Source organism: Lotus japonicus, chromosome 1, assembly GCF_012489685.1.
Source record: "Lotus japonicus ecotype B-129 chromosome 1, LjGifu_v1.2".
Lineage (NCBI taxonomy): Eukaryota > Viridiplantae > Streptophyta > Magnoliopsida > Fabales > Fabaceae > Lotus > Lotus japonicus.
This window is the reverse complement of record NC_080041.1, coordinates 23,003,073-23,027,029: the sequence shown is the minus strand read 5'-3', so window position 1 is coordinate 23,027,029 and position 23,957 is coordinate 23,003,073. Positions and strand designations below refer to the sequence as shown.

General features: G+C 40.4%; 3 protein-coding genes across 3 annotated transcripts; 2 read left to right on the top strand and 1 right to left on the bottom strand.

The window, feature by feature from the left end:
• Positions 1 to 1,527: 1,527 nt before the first annotated feature.
• Positions 1,528 to 3,320, top strand: LOC130730333 (serine/threonine-protein kinase PEPKR2-like; the record flags this gene model as incomplete). The annotated part of the gene is made up of 3 exons (XM_057582317.1): positions 1,528 to 1,606; positions 2,228 to 2,524; positions 2,971 to 3,320. Coding segments are annotated over 3 exons (726 nt in total), but the record flags the coding sequence as incomplete, so codon positions are not given.
• Positions 3,321 to 4,600: 1,280 nt separating this feature from the next.
• On the bottom strand, positions 4,601 to 7,998 carry LOC130734172 (bet1-like protein At4g14600). Its single transcript, XM_057586505.1, has 4 exons — positions 6,672 to 7,998; positions 6,450 to 6,567; positions 5,340 to 5,396; positions 4,601 to 4,971 (listed from the first exon to the last, which is right to left on the bottom strand). Exons 1-4 carry the CDS (start codon positions 6,731 to 6,733, stop codon positions 4,810 to 4,812), a joined length of 399 nt encoding a protein of 132 aa, XP_057442488.1. The 5' UTR covers positions 6,734 to 7,998; the 3' UTR covers positions 4,601 to 4,809.
• Positions 7,999 to 10,821: 2,823 nt separating this feature from the next.
• LOC130734171 (dihydrofolate reductase-like) lies at positions 10,822 to 15,786 on the top strand. The gene is made up of 6 exons (XM_057586504.1): positions 10,822 to 11,344; positions 11,579 to 11,677; positions 12,149 to 12,190; positions 12,497 to 12,626; positions 14,918 to 15,019; positions 15,123 to 15,786. The coding sequence occupies exons 1-6, from the start codon at positions 11,006 to 11,008 to the stop codon at positions 15,179 to 15,181; spliced, it is 771 nt and encodes a 256-aa protein (XP_057442487.1). The 5' UTR covers positions 10,822 to 11,005; the 3' UTR covers positions 15,182 to 15,786.
• Positions 15,787 to 23,957: the final 8,171 nt, after the last annotated feature.

The following is a 23,957-nucleotide window of genomic DNA, read 5'->3' as shown; positions in this document are numbered from 1 at the left end:
TCTAACGAGCCAAGCCATAGGCCCCTAACGAGCCGCCTGGCCTATTTCCACCCCTAGGCGCATGCGAACCACCTTAAGAGAGGTGCGTTTAAATACGGACCTATGCGGAGTGGGCCTATGTGAGGGGCGGACTAATGCGTGTCGGGTCAACCCGCATACCCAACTCTAGTGTACACAAACTAAGAAAAAAGAGAAATAATAGGTTTTAATGAGTGAGTTAAAAAGTTGAGAAAAACAAAGGAATTTTTTATGAGGGGGTTTTAATTGATGTGGTTATTAATTAATGAGTGGGTTCATATGTAAAATGATTGAGAAAAATAGGACAACATAAATAAGGGCAATTTAGTTAAATTGTACTATCAATAATTGTGATCTTACTCGTTTTGCCACAACTTTAAACTACAATCTTTCTAGAACAGAGGGAGTACAATATTCATGAAAGTATGTAGAAAAAGTCACAAGCTTTGAACCAAACACTTTTTATTGACATCATTCACGATCTTAGTGGACATTGGTTGTTTGGTTTCTTAAGTTGTTATAGTGCAGATGATTCTTTCCATACGGAGCTGTTTGTCATATAACAAGGTCTACTTCTTGCTTGAGAGTTACGACACAAGAAATGGGCTTGTGCTTCCGATTACTCAAATACTATGAACTTCACGGGTACTAATAATGATATTAATAACCATTGGTTGATGAACGATATACTCATGATAAAAGGAGATGGTGAATATGGATTAGAGTGTTAGGTTCCCGCATATTTCCTGTGATCATAATAGTGTGGTGAATGCTTAAACTTGTCAAACTTCACGGAACGAGTCCCCTATAAGCATTTGGAAGTTTGCACATTCTTTTATTATTATTATTATTTTGTCTAATATCTTAATTTTCAATTGTAAATAAAATAAAAAAGTCTTATATAAAATTTTTTAATTAAAAAATTGTGATAGGAAGACTGAATTATATTAACTAAATTACTTAGAATATACAAATTGCTAGAATGATTTTTACTTAATGTTCTGCTCCGACTTGTTGGCCCAATACGTGACTTATATGGCATCCACGATCCAACCTTAGCCATTTGTTACAGGGCTCAATTAACCAATTCAATTACCCACACTTAAGAGATAAGAATAAACCCTAACTTCCTAAAAAAACATCACCTAATATTTCAATTTAATTAAGGTGTTTGCTATGGTACCTTAACTCAAATCAAGGTATGGTACTAAAAATGAGATAATTCAATAATAAAGAAGCATGTAAAAGTTATAATCTTCATGTTATTTTATCGTAATGATGCAACGTTTCATTCTTAGAGACATGAGATTTGTAGGTTGTGTTTTTTTAGGCTTTATTCATCCGTTAATCATGGTCATTTTGCGCGCATCTCAACCATTATCGTTCATCTCTACAACTAAACCATCTTTCATTAAAAAACAAATTTTATGAGATGAAATTAATTAAATAATAAAATGAAATGCGAAAATGTTAAATTTACCTAAACAAATATAATAATCATCTATTAAATTACCTGAGAATATTTTGCTTACTAACTCTGGGGAACTCAAGCTTGCTGATTTTGGCTTGGCTGTGAGAATTTCTGAGGGTAATATGTGAAAATATTTGTGTTTTTATTACTATACATGTGTCTACTGTACATCTTGGATTAGTAGAATACTTGCTCCCTTACCTATAATGGTTCTTCTTAAAAATTTGGATCAGCTTCTTTTTCCTGAGAATCTCTTCTGAGACCCAAAAGCTACTCAGAAGCTTTTTCCATAATTGATTATGCCTTTAATTAGAAACAAATTGTAGAAGATTTTCCAAGCATGCACTTAGGCCTAACCCGAATTTTGAGAGCTCTAGAGGTCTAAATTACGGTTGCGAAGATTGTTTGGTTTGTTGTGGCTTTTTGCCTTTTTGGGGTTATATGCTGCAACCTTTTCTTGAACCAAACCCTTAACACACACTGATATACATCAACTCTTTGCTTTAATCATAGTTTACTAGTATTACCCTGGCCATGGGAGTAAAATTTGAAGAGTTCAGATGGTAATGCTTATAATAGTTTGAAACAAACCATTTCTACTATAAGGTCATTTTGCTTTAATGTTTAAGCATTTGAAAACACCAATAATGCATTTGACATAATACTTTTTTTCTGATTATGTTTTGAGTCCCTTATGTTGTTAGTGCATTGCCTCATTGTTTAGAAATTTGTATGCAGGTCAGAACTTGACGAGTTTGGCTGGAAGTCCTGCATATGTTGCGCCAGAAGTATTGTTGGGTAGGTATTCTGAGAAGGTGGATATATGGAGTGCTGGAGTGCTCCTGTATGCTCTGTTGGCTGGTAGTCTTCCATTTAAAGGAGATTCACTTGAGGCTGTATTTGAAGCTATTAAGAATGTCAAACTAGATTTTCAAACTGGCATGTGGGAGTCAATATCTAAACCTGCACGAGATCTTGTTGGGAGAATGCTGACAAGGGATGTTTCAGCAAGGATAACAGCTGATGAAGTACTTAGTAAGTTTATCATAGATGATGAATGTTTTGAAGGTTGCCTGCTTTATCTTCAGTCCTAAATGATAAACACACCATAGATTTGTTGTAATCAGTCTCATTTTTGTTCTTTTAGTCTTGAAGTAATTAAAATAGATTATTGACATGTTTGGATTGGCTTCTATTTGATCAAAATATATTTTGAAACTCAGAAGCTACTTATACAAGCTTCTAGCCTTGTACCCATATAAGATTTTCCAAACATGCACTATATTTCCAAGTTTTCTTGAAAGTTGAAACGTATGTTTGCAACTCACTCAATTTTGTCACTTTTTAATATATGTTCCTCTTCTATGTGGTTGAATATCTAATTTTTCCCATAATGTCTTTAAACAGGAAAATTTAACTGTTAGATTGTTGTGTTATGGGAGTTGTGTTGTGTGCATTAACACTTGTTGGTTCTTTTTCAGGGCATCCATGGATATTGTTTAACACAGTGTGTTCATTGAAGATTCCGCCAGTTGGATCAAAACTGAAGCACCAAAGTGAAGCTGCTAGCCAAAAGGTTGTAGCTGAACCTAGGTTAGGAGGAAGTACCATGCATGATGGCTCCCTTAATGATGTTTCAAGCCCTTTTTCATCATCTGGAAGTTGCAATTCAGAATACCATGATGATTGTGTGTGGATTGATGAACTTGCAACTGCAATTTCACATGTGAGGATATCTGAACCTAAGAGGAACAAGTTGTGGGGACCCACTGGTCCAATTGATCAGCAAGGTTCATCTAACATGAAGGCTAACCTCTGTAAAGCATTTTGACATGCTGACAGGTTGACACTGCCTATACCATTATCTCAACTGCTTTAGCTGGTGGTTTTATAATATACTTGCCCCAGCAGATTCTACAGGTTGCAAAAGTGGACCACATGCTAACATCTCACATTAGGTTGACCTAGGTGCCACTTTCTATAGTTTCCTTAGTGTGAGATATTATTGCAGTATTTTCCCCCCTTCTTTGTGCATATAACCCAATAATAAGTTATCTGACATAGCTCAGATCGTTTGTACAGAACATATGTACATATGATGTTAGTTTGTAACTGTATGTGTTTGCACTTGCTGGAGCAGGAGTTTATATAAATAAAATGTGTTATAATTTCTTTTTTTTTTGAAACAGTGTTATAATTTCACTTATTGTGTGAGAACTTTTGAAAGTATGTTCTATGGAATTTTTTAATATGTAAGAAACCATGACTGCAGAAGTCAGCATGGGATAAGCTTCAAGAACAATTAGAATCGATTCTAATTTTATGTTTGGTTTCACGTTGGTGCAAAGACAAACGTGATTTTACAATCTCAGTAGTCAGTATCAATGGTGAATTTGAAGTGGATTTGAAGTGCAAAATTTTAACATGTTGAGTTCAATATGAGTCTACGCTGTTCAACAGAAATTTAAGACACACTAAGTGACTAAGTGGATAAACTATGCGTATTAGCCTATGCACATGTTTTTCGATCAAGCATTCTTTACTAACTCATTCCCAAACATGCTGTTATATTAGTTTTCGTATTGTAGACAGGGTCCCTAGTTGACCCTGGTCAATGTATGTAGCAGTGGGGAGCAAACTTATGTTTTGATTCTCTTGTGGAAGCTTTGAATATGGACTTGACGGCTACCTGTTTTCTAACCGAATAGAAAATGAAAATCTGCTCCAATATTATAAATTTAAATCCTTAGGAATTAAAAAGAAGCCATACCAGAGTAGGTCATAAGTAAAAGAGAAAATCTATTGGTCCTGATATAGGGCCACCTCATGAATTGAGGGTAGTTCTTGGTTTTGGTTGTTGCATGCAGATTAAAATCTTTTGTCCCGTTTGATATCTATTTCCCTGTCTCACCTATATAACTATGGCATATCAATTAAAAATAGATATGAACATAAAAGTTATGAGTTATAACCTTACAAGGTGGTTTTTAAATGACATGACACAATGACACAATTTTATTCATGACACAATGAAGAACTAAACTTTCAACCCGTTGTATCCAAAGTGCATACTTCATTTATAAACGTGAAATTTAGACAAAAAGAACCCTGTCAAACCATTAAGCTAGCAAATTATGCATTCTTAACTATGCCATACATCCAATCCAGTGAACATAACTGAAAAGTCATAGATTTTTTATAATGAGCTCCAAAGGAATTTAGAGCTTTCTCTTTACAAAAGTTTGCTATCATATTACATGAGTCATCGAAGAGCCCATAAGACTTTCAACCAAGAAGTTGGGTAGTAAACTCGCAAGGCCTCATTTTCTGGACATCTTTGACCAAAGGTACACTATGAAGAAACAAACTAACGCAAAAAGAATGACATGAACAATATGGTTTGAACCACTTTGGATGATGCTCTTGTTCAATCTTCTTAAATTATTCTTCACTCCAGCTTGAGCTTTTATCATTGTCATTTGCTGTATTGAAATAGATAAAACAAGTGTTAACATGACAGCACGTAGATTTCAGCTAAAGAGCTAATCTGACTAATTACTAGGAATCAACATGCAACAAAAACCAGCTGAAAGATTTTCCTCTATTTTTCTTTTAAATCAAAAAGAAAAATAACAAGTTGACCCTATTTTGCTCCTTCATAAATGTTTCCTGCCACAGTTAGCATTCAGCTTTCAAAATCTTAAGAATCAAAATTTAAGGAGTAAATCATTGATCATACTGGTAACACTAAGAAGAGTGGAGTTATTTCTTAATGCGCAGAAAACTTGTTTGATAAACAGTTGGAAAAGAAAAACAAAGTGAAAGAGAGATTAACCAAGAAGTTACATACCAGCTGTTCCAGAAAATCTTTCTGATACTTCACTTCAGTACCTATCTCTTGAGCAACCTGCGCCACAAATATCAGATTCAGAAGTGGTATAAAAGCATAAAAGAGAAAAGGGAGAGTAAGATAAGTTTTGAAACACAATCAAAAGATTTCGCACCATACAATTCAACAAGTCAAGCTAAGGCTGAAGAGTAAAGACTCTATAACATGTAGTTGGAACTTGAAACAACAACAACAATCAAATCTTTTCCCACTAGATAGCATAGCCTACATGGATGCCTTAGTTTCATGTTATGAAAACTCAAATATAAATCATTCATCTCTAAACCTCTCAAAGGTTTAGTCTATAGTTTTTCTTCGTTTCCATCTATTTCTAACTAATGGTTATAAATTGTTGGAAATAGAACTTAATTTTATACAAAGGCTTTCTGAGTTATACATACAAAAATGCAAGGAAGCATACACACAACAAGCATATAGTCCCCTTGATTGACAATTATTTTCAGGGCCAAAAACATGCACATAATTTTTCTCCAAGAGTAAGCCTACAAAATGTAGTTATTCCTCCATCTGAGCTTCCAGAGTTCTCATTTTTAAAGTGTAATCTCTACCCACCTGTTGTTTGCGCAAACCTTAACTATTATCATCAAATTCAGAAGAAAGAGAACAACTTCAAAATGTTAAATTCCCATTCTTTAGAGAAGAACAAGGCATGAATCAGGTGTATCATGCATCATCAAAGGCAATCAAATGATAGTAATCCCTCAGAAGAACAACCATAAAATTTGAAAAATGGGTATTGCCTAGAAGCTCATAGAAAATAAAGAATCCTAAAACAAGAGTCAAAACTACTAGCTGTAACACATAGTTTGATTAAATCTATGTACATGTTCATCCAAGTGTCCTGCAGAAACCTTGAATCTTGTTCACCTTTGTGAATAGAACTCACAAACATGATTCAGTCCAAGTTCAAGTCAAATTTCACACAATAAAATATAACAACATCTTCTAAATTGAATAAATATACCACACAGAAACAAATGAAGTAACAATTACAAAAGTGAATGAAAAATAAAGAGGGAAGAAAAACCCTTGAAAAATGGCGAAACATACATTTTTGAGCCTTCTAACTTGACTATGAAGACCGGTGAGCTCATCGTCCAAGTCCATGGGATCAATACGCAATTGGATCTCCTCGGAGGCAGCACCGGGTCGGGTACTAAGCCCATCGCTGCAATTCAACACATGCAGCAATTGCATATAAGCACAATGAATTCAAAGGTATGAAGACACACAGAGAGAGAGAGAGAGAGAGAGAGAGAGAGAGACGGTTACCTTGATCGGTAAGGGGCGGCGCCGCCGTAGAAAGATCCCGGTCTTTGGGAATTGGCGGCCATTGAGGAAGAAGGGAAATCGGGAGAAACCTAATCCTCTCGAATCAAGTTGGATTGTCCGTCACAGGTGATCTGGTTTTTGATTTTGTAGAAGAATTGAATACTACGTAATAAACGCGGTGTGTCTGACAGCGTTTAATTGTCGTGGGATGATAATCAATGAGAGAGGAAATCTTACTCACCAAGAAAATTGAAGGAAGTAGGAAACAAAGGGGAAGATGGGAAATTGGGGGAATACTGGAATGTGACTCACTCGTGATTGCAAACATGTCATATATATTTAATATATTTCTTTAACTTATTTTTTACTACAAAGAGAAAAACTAACAAGCATGAAAAACTAGGTGTTGTCTAAGGTGCAATAGGTTGTGGGTCTTGCACCGGTGCAAGACACATTTAGAGCCATAAAAATGGAATATTCCATTTTGATACTGTATCTATAACATGTTATACCTGTAATTTTATATTCAAAATTTATTATAATTTTAATTTGTCTTTTACAATAAAGCTCATTATTGTCTTTCTCTCTCAACCATCTTCATCAGCAATCTCCAGCCTCCGGCCAAGACCTCACACGGCCACCACCTTTAACCACCACCTCTAACCACCACCTTCGCCTCCGACCACCACCGCCTCCGGCTACCAGATTATGTTCATTTAAACTTAAGCCCACACCTTCAAATCAATAGCAACAACAACAAGCAACCCAACAACATCTTGATTTCAATATCATTCATCATCAAAATAAAAAAATCAGATCAAATAAAACAAGACCCGAACACAGATTCCAAACCACCATTTAACCCACACCAGAGGTCCGCCACCGTCGTTGGTGGTTTGGACAATGGGGTTGGACCTGGGCGGCGAGGAAGAGGAAATAACGGCGTCGCGTGGTGGTTACGGGCGCCATCGACAGAGCTCGGTTGATGGCTGCTCCGGCGAGATAAATGGAGGGTAGATCTGTTCACGGTGGCTGGCACCATGCATGACCAAAAAATACAGGATATATCAGATCGATGATGGTGGTGGTGGTGATCGGCATCTCGGTGGCTCCGATGGTGGCGTTGAGTGTCGATCTCAGATCTGAATGAAGGAAATCTAGGTTTTAACATATTTCACCAAAGGCTTAATCTTCCCACCATGGAAGAGTTCCTCTACTGAACGAAGGGGGAAGGGAAGGGTTGGAGTGTGACGGCAGAAGGGCTCTGGTAAGGAGGAGGCTGGACCTGGGCTCCAGAGCCATGGTGGTCAAGTGGGTACAAATGTCATCGGTGGGGAAGAGAGGTAGAGAGCAGGGAGAAGAATAGTGCAGGGTATTTTTGTAACCTCCCTTTTTATTTTTTATTTTGAATTTTCTTACAGCAGGTAACAAAACCTGTTATAGTAGGTGATTTACCCTCTTGCATGGTGCAAGACCTAGAGTGCACTTCCACCCTAACAGCCACCGAAAAACTACACTAGAGCATCTAAATAGACGGACTAGATAACAAATGACGGCGGGAGTCTCCAAACGTTGCGTGGAGTACCCTCCCTAGATGCTTGTCGGGCCAAACAATCCACGCTGCTATTTTCTTTCATGGGCACGTAATCAATAGTAACATTCCAACCCCAAGAGAGCATGATTGTAACTCGATCGATGACATCCCTTGCCCAATAAGTTGATGTATCTATGGTGCTTTGCATCACTTCAACCAAATTGGCACAATCGAAGACACATGAAACATCACGATAGCCAAATTGCTCGTGCATGTTGCAGTTCAAGTTCCATGCCCATAACCTCAACAAGATATGCATTCCATGCCTGACTGAGAGGCACACCGACTACCCAGACTCCATGTGGTTATCTCGGATAACAGCTTTGCATCCCATTCGGTAATCCTCCGCATTCCAGCTTCCATCCATTGCTACATGCGCCTGTGACGTGCGGCAAGGTTCAACGGCCTGCATCGATGCGTTGCGGGGCTGTGCAATTCCGACCCCTTCTTCTCGTAAACAACATCCATCGCGACCTGTCGAAGAACATTCATCACTTATTAAATTTATGCACTTATGACATAAGCTTTTATATAAGAAATTCTTTTTAAATAAGTGTTTAATTAAACTGTTTATCTACACGTCGTCCAGAACTAACCAGTTTTTTAAGAAATAATGTTTGGTTGACACTTCAAACTCACGTACACCTAGTAAGCTAATGAAGAAAATATAGAGAAATTAGATATATGGTAGATGATGTGATATGAATAGAAGAGAGATATATGAAGAGAAAATGAGTGAAATGAAAGAGATAGTAAAGCATGATAAAGCATGAATAAATCAATATTATTTTTTAAGATTTTTAATTCATGCAGCAACAAGGACCTCGCATCTTGACCTCTGCCCTTCACCAACGTCTGCGGGCTCAACCACTAGCCACCACTCAGAATCATCGTCTGTGGTCGATGGCCAACACCACTCTCATATGCTCTTCTCGGTTCATGCTATTGCGGTAGCGCCTCCTCCAACAATCAAATTTCCTTTACCTCCATCTTCGCCTCTTCCATTCCATAATGGATGCCTCTGTTGTTTTACTTAGCGTCAACCGATACATGTTTGGAATCATCAAAAGCCTCTTTGTCTTCCCCATGTTTCTAGAGTTGCTTTGATTGACGCATGTTAATATTGTTGAAGCCTTAATGGGCTTCCTTGATAGCTGCACAATTTACAACTCCAATAAAGATGTTTGAGTTGTTTGTATATATGGGGATGTTGTTTGAGAGGTATGTTCTTTTCGCTCAGAAGTCAATTCGCTTTTCAAGTTTTGGGGGCTATTAAGGGTTGTTGTATGACCTTCAGGGTTTTGCATCATGTTTTTCTGTTGGTTATGTTGGCTTGAGTGTGCATATTTGTTCTTCATTTCCTTATGTATATGTGCATTGTTGTAACCTCTTAGAGATTTATTCTCGCATGCCATAAGCGTTGTGGAGCAAACCTTTGGGTGTTATTCCATATATCTTTGACACGAAAGAGAGTTTTGTTTCATTTCCACTAACATTTTCTTCTTATCTCTCTCTTCCTTTTTCTATCGCGTGACACATCATATCTTTAATTTCTCTATTTTTGCGTTCTATATCACTTTAGGGCTCGTTTGGCACACCGTATTAGGCATGATACTATAAGCTTATACAATACATTATGGACTTATCCATTGTTTGGTGCTAACATTGTATTATATAAGCTTATACATCAATCCACTCTTATACATAAAAAAGATAGATTACTTAATTCACCCTATTGATGATGGATAATGCATGATAAGAGTGTGATGTATAAGTTACATGAAAACACTTAATCCACCGCCACAACCACCACCCTCTACCACCGCCACCACCACCACCACCCTCCATCTCTACCACCAGCACCGCCTCTACCGCCGCCACTAACACCACCCTCCACCGCCTCCACCACCACCGCCAATGTCGCCATCGCTATCACCACTACCACCATCGTTGTCACCCCTACAACCACCATCGCCCTCCACCTCCACTACCACAACCCTCCACCTCTGCCACCACCACCGCCTCTATCGCCGCCACTACCTCCACCGTCACCCTACAACACTGCCACCACCACAATATTTTCCACCAACATCATCCACTACCACCATCACCACCACCACAAGTACATCCCTCCATCGATGCAAAATCACTCAGCATCACTACTACCACCTCTACCACTACCGCCACAACCATTCGTCACCGCCACCACCAGTACTACCGTTACCACCACCACCGCTGTGCCACCACCACTCATCACCCCCAATTTCATTACCCACTAACAGTCTAACACCATCATTTTTTATATTATCTATCATTATTCAATATTTCACAAAACATATTATATTATTTTAAACGATATTATAAGTTATACAGTGTCCGACCAAACGTCGTATAATATTAAACTTTTATCCGACCTTATTCTATACTATCAAGCTTTATACTATACAACAAACAAATCGGGCCTTTAAGTATAAATTGAAGTTGGAACTTAAATACTTCTTTTTTCCCATTTTAAGGGAAGTGGAAGTGGCATGTCCACATGTGTTGGAAAAAACGCCACCTCTAAAAACAACCAAAAGGTTTGCTTAATGCCTTCATACAAAGCCAACAAAATGGACTAGACGAATCCCTTGACAAAATAGCCAACAACTAGTTATTCATTTTCCATTGGACGCACACGCCCACGCACACGTAGAATTGTGACTGAAAACAATTCCCTTCCTTTAAATTGTGTTCATTCATGTGCGTCCACAAAACCTTATTCGCCACAATCTCTCTCCCACAACCTCGCAATCCTCAAACATCGATCATTCATCTTCCACGTTCGTTTCTCGATCAATCGATGGGAAGCGAAGGCGATGACAACAACAACAGGGTGGTGAAGAAGCCAAGGTTCCTGTGCCTTCATGGGTTCCGAACAAGTGCAGAGATACTCAACAAACAGATACATAAATGGCCTCAATCCGTTCTAGAAAAACTCGATCTCGTTTTCGTCGATGCCCCTTTTCCTTGCAATGGAAAATCTGATGTTGAAGGCATTTTCGATCCTCCTTACTACGAGTGGTTCCAGTTTAACAAGGTTCGGTTCTCAACTTTTCTATAATGTATTGAATGTGTTGAGTTGGACCAAAAATCAAACACATGGTGTGCATGTAAATCAAAACCCGTTTTATTCGGTGTTAACATGTGCTTACTCATGATTTTTTCATTTTGTAACTGTTTATTGTTGCGTGTTTGACATGTTTATGATTGTTCTGTTTTGTTTTGTCTGTTCTGGTTTTGTTGATGTTCTGATAATCTGATTGCACAACAGGAATTTACAGAGTATACTAACTTTGATGAGTGCCTGCAATTTATTGAGGATTACATGATCAAGCATGGGCCATTTGATGGTCTACTTGGCTTCTCACAGGTGAACTACCTAATTCATTTTGTTTGAGGTTGGATGTTTTAATGGTCAAATTCTATGTGATTCATGATTTTGTAGGCATTCTGCAGCAAGTATTTGAATGAGAGGGTTTTAATATCTTTTATTATAGTTAAATAAAATTTAATCAGTATATTAATATGAAACTTGTGTCGGTCTAGAAGTAAATAAGTTAAGACCCTGCAGAGTAAGCACACTAGTTTGAACCCCGGAAAAATCATTTATTGGGATGAACAACTACCGAATGAGTGAAGATAGCCGAGTTTAAGACAGTAAACAATCTTTTACACTGTAATTTTTTATGGAATACAATAATAAAATCATATTGGGAGGGTACTAAAACCCTAGTTAATTCAATGCCTACCCAAATATTCTTCATGTTTTGAATAATTTAAGATTTCATATACTGGTCAAGGATTTCAATCTGATTTTTGATTCTGAATTTTGACAAAATAGGGGGCTATACTATCAGCTGCACTGCCAGGTCTTCAGGAGAAGGTGCGTGGAAATTCGGAAATTTTGGTTCATTTTGAATTCCCTTTTCCACTTCGATTAAAATAACTCCCATATGCATGTTGACTTAGCCATGGATGTGTGTATCTTGCCATGTTACTAGCTAAGATACCAATGTTATGTATGATAATAAAAAATCTAATGAATCATATATCAAGATATAAGTACTTTTAAGTTTTGGGAATTGCTTTTGTATCTTAGACAGTTCAATATCCTTCAGTTCATTGATTAGAATATAAATGACTAGATTGTGAAAGTGAAATATCTGATAATAAAAATGGGCATGTGCAGGGCGTGGCACTTACAAAGGTTCCTAAACTGAAATATCTGATAATAATAGGAGGAGCTAAGTTGAGGTCACCTTCAGTGGTGGACAAAGCATATTCTTCCCCCATTCGATGTCCCTCCCTTCACTTTCTAGGTACCTCCAGTGCCTCCTTTTATTTTATTTTATTGTTGTCACTTTTAGAGCATATTCTACCATTCCATCCTTGATTCGTTAACCACAGAAGATGAATAATTTTTTTCTTGGGCCTGGAAGCCCAGAACTCATTTTGACATATGGCCTGGCCCATTAATGATTCGCCATTAGAAGTGGCAGGAATTGTTTTTCAGGCGTAGCTCCAGTATCTATTGAAAATATGATGGTGTAATACCTTTAATTTATTTTTTACCATATAAATGACTAAATTGTTAAATTTAAAAAAATTTATTATGGAAAAAACATGACTGGAACCATTCACTTTTAAAGGAGTACTAAACAAATTGCCTTATTTTTTTACACCTCTTTTTACTATTTATGCTTTCTTTTCTTTTAAAATTAAAAGGGTATTGTTATTCAGACCCCCCCACAACTATTCAAACCCAAAACATTTTCAGAAATCCAAAAATACCCTTGTCGAACGCACTTTGAAAGTGAAAGTGAGACAGGTGAAAGTGCTGTCTCACTTTAAAATTTGAAAGTGTGTTAGGGTCGCACTTTCAAAGTGCGTTAGGTTGCAGAAAAAAAACAGCAATTCTAAAAACGACACTTTAACAGTAGAAAAGAAGAGAGAGAGAGAGAGGAGAAGATGGAGGTTGTTGTTGTGGTGGTGGTGGTGACAGAGGTGGTGGAGGAAAGAGGAAAGAGGATATAGAGAGGAGAATATGGAGGTTGTTGTTGTGGTGGTGGTGGTGACGGAGGTGGTGGCGGTGGTGGCGGCAGTGGAGGTGGTGGTGACAGTGGTGGTGGAGGAAAGAGGAGATAGAGAGGAGAATATGGAGGTTGTTGTTGTGGTGATGGTGGTGGTGGTGGTGGCGGCGGCGGTGGTGGCGACGAAGGTGGTGGTGGTGGGGGTGGTGGAAGAAAGAGGTAAGGAGAGAGGAGAGAGAATGTGAGTGAGAATTTTTTATATTTTTTTTATTAAGGACATTTTAGTATTTTTACACATTTAAGGGGGGTCTGAATAGCTGTGGGTAGGGGTGTCAAAGCGGGTGCGGCCTGTGGGCTCAACCCGCAAGCCCGCAAAAAAGGGGCGGGCCATGAAAAATGAGCCCGCAAACCATGCAACCCGCCCCGCAAACATAGCGGGCCAACCCGCAGCAGGGCGGGTCAACCCGCATTTTTCTATTTTTTTCTCCCACATAATTATGTGGGCTGCTACTGTCATTTTTTTCACTCAATTTTCTCAAGATCTATAGGTCAGCGCTTCTCACTTTGGTATGTGTTATGTGTTGTGTTTTGTCACAATAGAACTCCTCAAAGCAAAAAGTAAATGTTTGATCCGGATGAACATATATTTTCCTAAAGCTAAGTACCAGTACCACATATATAGTTAAAATGTTTTTCCTTAAAATATGAGGCTTAATTATTTGATCTGATTACTTCTATGACATTTTAACCAGTACCACATATATTCACAATGATAATTGGTTTTGATCTGAGTACTGCTATGACATGAAGACATTAGCATGGAGTTGTGGTAAAATAAAATAACCAAGTTAAAACAATTGATGATTTTTCTTTGATGAATTGATGGAATTAATTGTGAGAGATTGATGTACTGTGCGACAAGTTTTTGTGTTTATAATTCATTCATATTAATTATCATTAGGAAGTGGAATTTGACTCTTAATATTAGGCCAATATCATCATTTTATAGACTAAAATCAGTTATTTGAAGGCAAAACCCACCATTTTATAGGTAAAAAATTGATTTTCTCTTTTACGCGAGCTAGCCCGCGAACCCGCAAACCCGCCATTATGCGGGGCGGGCTAGACTTTTTCAACCCGCGCCTCATGCGGGCTAGCCCGCCCCACCCCGCTTTTATGCGGGTTGAGTGCGGGGCGGGGCGGGTTTCCCGCTTTGACACCCCTAGCTGTGGGGTCTGAATAACAATTCCCAAATTAAAATATAACAGATGAGGATGAAGGGTGTAAACAATAATATGAAAAATGGTTGTAGAAATTGTGTCTACTTGACTGTGCTAATCGTTAATACATTTAATACGTGCCAATCGCATTCCTTACTCATTTTTCTGGTTCCATCTTTGTATATAATTTTTTTTTTTATGTAGTATATGCTGTATGGTTATTTCTTTAATTATATTGTTTAAGGTACAAACAATAGAATTCATGCTGATGTCACAGTAAACATGGGTTGAGAATTGATTGTAGTGTTTTGGTTAGTTAAAAATAAAACTTCTCTTGAAAAATTTTCATGCTTATTGCAGGAGAGACAGATTTTTTGAGGCAGTATGGTAATGAGCTATTAGAATCCTGTGTCGAACCTGTGGTGATTCATCACCCAAAAGGACACACAATACCAAGATTAGGTACTTTATTGTTTTATCTGTGAATTTCATATTTTATTCGTTTTATCCAAAAAAACAATTGTCTTATTGACATGAGTTGTTTTTTTTTTTCTTTTTCTTTCAGATGATAAGAGCTTGAAGATCATGATGAATTTCATCGAAAAAATTCAAAAAGATACCTAAAAATAAGAAATAGTTTTAGACGAAGAGCTAATGCTTCAAATGATTTTTTTAAATAATTTTTCATTTTATCATAAATTTATAGCATTAATACGTTTTGGTACTGTCATATGATTCTGCTAGTGTTTTGAAATATATATGAAAAGGCTGTCATATTTGCCGCAATATTCACTCTCATTTCCCTATTCATTTTTAGGTTTACCTAATATCGACTCGTAAGAATATCTAAATTTAAACCCTCATTTTTTAGCGGCTATTAAGGGTCACACTTCTTTACATTTACATAATTGTCCTCCTGCTTAGTTTTGCAACAAATAATAAGAACAGCAAGTGTGTAGCTTTCTTCCTCCTAAACCTCCTTTGTCGCTTCATCTACTTCGTCTCCCTCTCCCCCTCCGACCAAAACTTCATTGGTTTCGTCGATACCCCTCACAGTCCATAAGCGACAACAAATTATCAACCTATGTGACCTTAAACATGCCAACGTCGTTCAAGTCCTTGCGCACAAGTGATGATTGAAGAAATAGCTCATGCCCGCCTCTCCTCTCTTTTCTTAATTCTCTCTCATGTACTTAATCTACTTTCATCAACAAGCTTTGTCGCGCTTTCATGTCGTTGTCGGAGTTCTTCGATGGCTTCTACACCTCTAGTAGCCCACTTTGTGAATTTTTCCATGAATAGTTGCTAAAACGCCATGGAAGGAACATGGGAAAGAAAGAAAATAGTTAAGGGAAAATCCAAACAAGGACTGTTGGAACTAGTATTATTATGGTCAAGATTTTCTAAATCAATGTTTTCTCTCAACCATCAGGTCGCTTGATTCTCACCTTAAAGAAATCAGAATTTCATGGATGTGCGTCCCCCCGCACCTTACTCTTTCTCCTCCATTACTAACCAAACTTCTTTTCTCCTCCAAATCCTGCAAAAAACAATCATGGGTAGTGGACTGGGCGGGACATAAAGAAGATTATGCCCGCCCAAAATGAACAATAAATGATTGAAGACAGCCATGGCGGGAAGTATGATACAACGAGCTTCTCTACCCTTCCTTAGATGATGGACCCACAAGCCAGCTGGAAGATTCCTTTGGATTTGTCTTATATGTACGGGGATTTGGGCCCTGATTGTCAGGCCCAAATTTAGGAAAAGTCCATGTCATGACTCCACCCTCTATAAAAGGGAAGGTCATCAGCTTGTACAACTTAACTTTTTAGCATTAATGAGAATATTCCTTTTATGATAACATAGCTATTTTGAGTGCTCTGCTAGGGTTTACTTTCTGCCATTATCTTACGTAAGATTTCCCTAGTACAGAACATTGGCGCCGTCTGTGGCTCTGACCTAGATCTTCCGGTGACAGAAGGCAGGAGTTACGAGCCATGGAGACTCGTTCATGCGGCGTGGGTCGACGTGATCATCGCCGGCGCGGTGGTGGTCGACACGGCGGCCGCGGCGGTGGACGGAACAACAACCGTCCCATACTGGACGAGCAAGAGCAGGAAGCTTCCTCGGAGGGGGTCCACTCAGTGGCGCCGTCGCCAGCGTCGCTGGTGAATGCAGCTCCGGGAAGACCTTCAGATCTGATCGCTAAATCAGATCCAGGCGTTCGGCGGCATTCAACGCCGCCTGACTACGTGAACTTAGAAGATCTTAAAACCACTGCTCCACGGAGAGCGCAGGAGGCAGTGACGGGTATCACGCCCGCGGCTTTGCAACAAATGTTAGATACCTTACAGAAGGTGCAGTCCCAAAACGAGCAGTTGCAAGCCCAAGTTGAGTATCTTACTCAGAGGCAAGATTTCAAGCAGGGACAACGTCTGGAGGCGGAGGACGTAGTTGAATTTCAACCTTTTGTTCCAGCCATCACCAAGGTGGACATACCAAAGCACCTGCAAAACATGACATTGGACGCCTTTTCGGGCAAATCTGATCCTATGGAGCACCTGAGGTATTTCAACACTAAAATGGTGATCGGCGGGGCAACGGATGCGATAAAGTGCCGATTATTGCCTTCCACGTTCAAGGGCATGGCGATGCAATGGTTCATCCGACAACCGCCCTTTTCCATCGATAACTTCACTGACCTGTCTACTAAGTTTCTGACTCAATTCTCCGCCAATAAAACCACAAAAGCAACAATGTTTGATCTTATCAGCATACATCAGCAACCAGGCGAGAAATTAAAAACCTACATGGCACGCTTCAGCAAGATGGCGGTGCAGTTGGAGGAGGATAACCCGGATGTATGCTTGGCATCGTTCAAAAATGGCCTTCGGGCGGGAGATTTGAATAGAGACCTAACAAGGCGGCCGGCGAAAGATATGATGGATCTTCGTGCTCGCGTTCAGGAATTCATATTGATTGAATAAGATGATCAGAAGAAACAAGAAAGAGAGGAAGGACGCAAGCAGTCTCAGTCTGGCGGTGTTTCACAGGAGAAACCCAAGGCGGGGAAGGAAACCAGGGTAGCGCAAACCCCTCGTGTACCAAGACCGGGACCATATCAAAACTCCAAACCTGGCTTCCAAAATACATGGCACAGAAATTCCCAAGGTCCCACTGCAGCCACAACTGGTCAGCATGGTGCTTCGCCAGCGCCAGTCCCACTTACTAAGTTGAATGCACCCTTAAGTACCATTTTAAGGGCAGTCGGGCAGACAAACGTTGTGCAGTATCCGCCACCACCACGACGGCCCCCGGCTAATGTGGATACCAATAGGTGGTGCGAATACCACAAGGCGTTGGGGCATACGACAGATAATTGTTGGAACTTGAGGCGGGAAATTGATCGCTTAATTAAGGCTGGCCATTTGGCAAATTTTGTTAAAGACACAACAACGCCAGAGGCCGCAAAGATAACCCACGGGGACAAAGGCAAAGGGAAGGAGATGGTTGAAGAGTTGGGCGATCCTGTTGGAGAATGCTCATCTATTGCAGGAGGATTCGGTGGGGGTGCAATTTCAAGTAAGGCTAGAAAACGCTATGTGGCGGCGGTACACTCAGTACATGAGGCGAACGAAGGCGAGTGTTGGGTGAATCATTCCCCTATTATATTTACCCCTCAGGATTTCGCGCATGTGATCCCCCATGACAACGATCCAATTGTGGTAACAATCAGGGTTAACAATTATGTGACGAAGAAAGTATTTTTAGACCAGGGATCTTCGACGGATATCATTTATGGAGATGCCTTTGATCGCCTGGGGTTAAAAGAATCAGACTTGAGGCCGTATAAGGGAACCTTGGTAGGATTTACAGGGGACTGTGTCACTGTGAGGGGATATGTGGAAATACCAACTGCCTTTGGCGAAGGAGAGTTCGTAAAGAAATTTCAAGTGAAGTACTTAGTCTTGGCGTGCAGAGCCAATTACAATGTACTCTTGGGGCGAGACACCTTCAACAAGCTATGTGCGGTCATTTCAACTGCTCATTTGACTATTAAATATCCAGCCTGCAATGGAAAGGTTGGGGTATTGCATGTGGACCAAAATGCAGCAAGAGAATGTTATTTACGAAGTGTGGCGCTTTATGGGCGTAAGGCCGCCAAAGAAAGTCACAGAATCACAGAAATCTTTCCACAAGAGGGATTTAGTTTGGATCCAAGAGACGATGCTGATGATTTCCGCCCACAACCTCTGGAAGAAACCAAGCAAGTGCAAATTAAGGATAAATTTTTAAAGATTGGCAGCAGTTTAACAAAGGAGCAAGAGGAAAGATTGATCACCCTACTGGGTGATAATTTGGATCTCTTTGCATGGACCATCAATGATGTACCAGGGATTGACCCCAATGTGATCACTCACAAATTGGCCATACGACCAGGGGCGACCCCAGTCATCCAGCCAAGGCGAAGAATGAGTGAAGAAAAGAATAAGGCGGTACAATTAGAGACTGAGAAACTAATCAAGGCCCGCTTCATCCGTGAGGTGCAGTACCCAACATGGCTCGCCAATGTTGTGATGGTCAAAAAATCCAATGGGAAATGGCGAATGTGCACAGACTACACAAGCTTGAACAAAGTGTGTCCCAAAGATTCGTATCCACTTCCCAATGTTGATAAGCTTGTGGATGGAGCGTCGGGGAATGAACTTTTAAGTCTCATGGATGCTTACTCGGGCTACAATCAAATCATGATGCATCCATCGGATGAAGAAAGTACAGCATTTATGACCAATCAGGCGAATTATTGTTACAAGACAATGCCTTTTGGTTTGAAGAACGCCGGAGCCACGTATCAACGGCTCATGGACAAAATTTTTTCAAGACAAGTAGGCAGGAATATGGAGGTATATGTGGATGACATGATTGTAAAGTCCGCCAGGGCTGGTGATCATGGCGGCGATCTTAAGGAAGCATTTGCTCAATTAAGAACATATCAAATGAAGTTAAATCCTGAGAAGTGCTCCTTTGGGATCCAGGGAGGAAAGTTCTTGGGATTTATGTTAACCTCAAGAGGGATAGAAGTGAATCCGGACAAGGGGAAGGCGATCTTGGAAATGAAAAGCCCAACAAGTGTAAAAGAGGTGCAACGTCTAACAGGACGAATGGCCGCTTTATCACGTTTTTTGCCAATGGCGGGTGACAAAGCAGCCCCATTTTTCACATGTTTAAAAAAGAATTCAAAGTTTCAGTGGACAGAGGAATGTGAACAAGCTTTCACCAAGTTAAAAGAAACATTAGCAACATTACCGGTACTCTCCAAGCCAACGCCAGGCGTCCCCTTAATACTTTATTTAGCAGTCACTGACAAGGCGGTGAGTACGGTGTTGCTTCAGGAAGAAGGAAGTAAGCAGAAGGTTATATATTTCGTCAGCCATACTTTGCAGGGGGCGGAGTTGCGGTACCAGAAAATTGAAAAGGCGGCTTTGGCAATTTTGAAAACAGCAAGGCGCCTCAGGCCTTATTTCCAAAGTTTCCAAGTAAAAGTTAAAACTGATGTTCCCTTACGGCAGGTATTACAGAAGCCTGATTTATCAGGACGATTGGTCAGCTGGTCAGTAGAGTTATCAGAGTATGACATACAATATGAGCCGAGGGGCCAAGTCACAATCCAGAGTTTGATCGACTTCGTGGCGGAGTTAACACCCACGGAAGGCGAGAAAACTCAAGGAGAATGGGTCTTATCTGTGGATGGGTCCTCCAACAACACTGGAAGTGGGGCTGGGATAACCATTGAAAGTCCAGATAAAATGATAATCGAACAGTCTCTAAAATTCGGGTTCAAGGCGAGCAACAACCAATCTGAATATGAGGCTCTGATCGCCGGTTTAAGGCTAGCGATTGAATTAGGAGTCCAAAAGTTATTCATCAAAGGAGATTCACAGTTAGTGGTTAAACAGGTGAAGGGCGAGTATCAGGTGAAAGACCCGCAACTTTCCAAATACTTGGAAGTGGTGCGTAGATTAATGATGGAAATCAAAGACATTAGAATAGAGCATGTCCCGAGGGGTCAAAATGAGAGGGCTGATGTGCTGGCAAAATTGGCAAGTACAGGGCGATTGGGCAATTACCAAACAGTCATTCAAGAAACCCTGCCTCGCCCAAGTATTGATTTAGTGGAAGTGAAGTTCAAAGCAGTAAAGTCAATAAGTGAAGGCGAGCCTTCATGGATGGAATCAATCAAGATTTTTCTACAGAATCCTCCACAGGGTGACGACTTGAATTCAAGAGCAAAACGTAGAGAGGTCAGTTTCTATACACTGGTAGATGGTGAGTTATATCGGCGAGGCATTATGTCTCCCATGCTGAAGTGTGTGGACACCAAGGATGCCCCGGGAATAATGGCGGAAGTCCACGAGGGAGTATGCTCCAGTCATATTGGTGGGCGATCCTTGGCAGTAAAGGTTTTGAGAGCAGGATTCTACTGGCCCACAATGAAGAAGGACTGTCTAGAATATGTTAAGAAATGTGAAAAATGTCAAGTCTTTTCTGACTTACATAAGGCTCCGCCGGAGGAATTAACCACCATGATGGCGCCTTGGCCATTTGCTTTATGGGGGACTGACATTTTGGGACCATTCCCAGTAGCAAAGGCACAAATGAAGTATATCATCGTGGCGGTTGATTACTTCACCAAATGGATAGAAGCTGAAGCAGTGGCGACTATCACGGCAGCCAAGGTCAAGAATTTCCTGTGGCGAAGAATTGTGTGCAGATTTGGGGTTCCCATGGCTTTGGTAATGGACAATGGGACTCAATTTACAAGTAATGTCACCCGGGAATTTTGCGCAGAAATGGGAATTGAAATGAGATTTGCCTCGGTAGAACACCCACAAACCAATGGACAGGCCGAGTCAGCTAACAAAGTTATTTTGAAAGGTTTAAAAAAGAAGCTGGATGAAGCAAAAGGGCTTTGGGCGGAGGAACTACCAGGCGTTCTTTGGGCATATAACACCACTGAACAGTCAAGCACAAAGGAAACCCCGTATCGTTTAACTTATGGGACTGACGCCATGCTCCTAGTGGAAATAGAAAACCAAAGTTGGCGAGTGGCTCGGTTTGATGAGAATGACAACGGAGAAAATCTGATAGCAAGCCTAGTTATGCTGCTTGAAGAACAACGAGAGGCGCATATAAGAAATGAGGCGGGAAAGGTGAAGGTCGCTAGAAAATTTTCAACAAAAGTGGTGCCAAGAAAGATGAGGGTGGGAGACTTAGTGCTCCGAAAAAATACCATACCTGACAAACACAACAAACTGTCGCCCAACTGGGGCGGGCCTTACAGGATTATAGGCGATGTAGGAGGAGGAGCGTATAAATTGGAACAACTTAACGGTCAAAAGGTTCCACGCACATGGAACGCCTCCCACCTGAAACAGTATTTTAGTTAAAAGAAACAACAAAGGTGAATGAAGCCGCACTCTTTTTCCCTTTCTTCGGAAAGGTTTTTAATGAGGCGGTATATGTAAGAACGAATGAACAATTGTTTCCATATATGAAAAGTAATGAAAAGCTCATTTCAACAGTATTGCTTATCTTTTGATTTATATTACGAGTTTTATGCAGTGCAAATTGTATCAAGGTATACAATACCGCGAGGAAACCTTTCGGAATAAGAAAGTATCGCCATCAAATGTTAAAAGCCTTGGCAATTCTAGTGGCCACTAGAAACCAAGCCACATTGAAAAATTGGCTAAAGTATATGAAGCCAAATGAAAAGAACAATTTAGTAAACAACAACTTAAAAGTAACAACGATCGAAATTAAACAAGTCATATTAAAAAAAAGATAAAGGGGCGAAGCCCATACATGATTCAAAACAACAAGGAACAAAAAGGGCAAGGCCCAAAGCTAAAATTTAGACTTAACAAAATAAAAACAACAGAATAAATTCAAGCTAAGTTCTCGTTGTTGGCGCTGTTTCCCTGGTCTGTAACAGCTTGAGGGTCTTCCTTTCCTCGATCCTCGCCCTTATTTTGGCCATCTCCATTTTCGCCATCTTCTTCTTCTTCAGGCTCACTTTCATCATCGAATTGAGGAAGGAGATCGAGGCTAATGTCATCCTCGCCAACCACTTGGCCATCCTTAATATCCTTCAAATACCCAATGCGGGAAAGATCAAAGCCTGGCTCAACCACACTTATTTGCTCTTTGGCCGCCAGAAAGCCTTGAGCAAATTGGAGGGAGGCGCGCCCTAAAACAGAAGCATTCAGACGATCATACTTCTTTTCCAGCTTTTGACACTTGGCTTGAACAGCAGTGTGTTTGTCATTGATGGCCTCTTTCAGAGACTTGGTCTTTTGAAGAAGCAGGTCCGAAGCCGCCAAGTCATCAGTTAACTTAGCGCACTTCTCCTCAGCAGATTTCAGCTTTTTGTTGGCAGCCTCAGCGTCAGCCTTAGCTCGCTCGTATGCAGCCTTGTAATCGGCTGCCTTCTTTTCAAAGCGGTTCTTGGTTGAAATCAACTCCTTCACACACTGAGCCATTCCCGCCACGGTGCTGGCGGCAGAAAGGGCGTGATGGATTGCCACAGAAGCAATGTTGGGGGTGCCCTGACCGGAAACATCCTTATGGATCCGATTGTCAACAGTACGGGTCATAAAGTCCAACCCGTTGAAGTGAGGATCAGATAAGTTCATCAAAGGGGGAGAAGCCTCGCCACCAATGGCTGAGCTAGGGCCAGCTTGGTTGTACGGCGTTTGCGGGCGGTTGATAATGCTTGAGTCTTGGTGGGGAGGCGGGATATTGTCATTTCCCTTCTTTTTCTCCGCCGGATGACTTTTAGAAGCTAAACCGGCTGGATCGAGAGTGGACTGATGAAGAGGTTTGCCACCAGTAGCGCCTGAAGTCTTTTGGCGCTTTGGGTCCCTGACGTTGTCAGAACCCAAGCACCATCATTCTTCTTCTTTTGCTCAGTTTCGGCGGCCCTCTTCTTCGCCGCCGCAGCAGACTGGGCGAGGTATTCCTTCATCTTGATTGGGTTCGCGTCAACCTTGCTCTTTCCCATCGTAGCTGCATGGAAAACACCAATTAGACGAGATACATGAACAAAAAGAAAAACAAGTTACGTGCAAAGATTATAAACTTACTAAAAAATTGATTTAAAGTGCCGGATTTCGACGCCTCAATCAAGTCGTGACCAGAAATTACTGGTAGTGTGCGGAGGTAATCGGCGATGCCTTGTTCAGATTCATCCAAGGCGTCGTATGAAACGGATATTTTTCGGCGAGGGTTTTTTGTCCAGTAGAAAGGGAAAAGAGGGTTATTGTCGGAATCTCGGAACAAGTTCTTTATTTCGGGCGACTCCATAACTTTGAAATATTTTTTCTGCCATACTTTG

What these genes read in the sequence shown, in the direction of transcription:
- LOC130734172 (XM_057586505.1), bottom strand. Translation starts at nt 6,733, where the DNA reads ATGGCCGCCAATTCCCAAAGACCGGGATCTTTCTACGGCGGCGCCGCC. An exon ending in GCCGCCCCTTACCGATCAAG is followed by an intron (nt 6,568 to 6,671) that starts GTAACCGTCTCT and finishes GTTGAATTGCAG; the next exon opens with CGATGGGCTTAGTACCCGAC. An exon ending in AAGATTTTCTGGAACAGCTG is followed by an intron (nt 4,972 to 5,339) that starts GTATGTAACTTC and finishes ATTTCAATACAG; the next exon opens with CAAATGACAATGATAAAAGC.
- LOC130734171 (XM_057586504.1), top strand. Translation starts at nt 11,006, where the DNA reads ATGTGCGTCCACAAAACCTTATTCGCCACAATCTCTCTCCCACAACCT. An exon ending in AGTGGTTCCAGTTTAACAAG is followed by an intron (nt 11,345 to 11,578) that starts GTTCGGTTCTCA and finishes ATTGCACAACAG; the next exon opens with GAATTTACAGAGTATACTAA. An exon ending in TGCCAGGTCTTCAGGAGAAG is followed by an intron (nt 12,191 to 12,496) that starts GTGCGTGGAAAT and finishes GGGCATGTGCAG; the next exon opens with GGCGTGGCACTTACAAAGGT.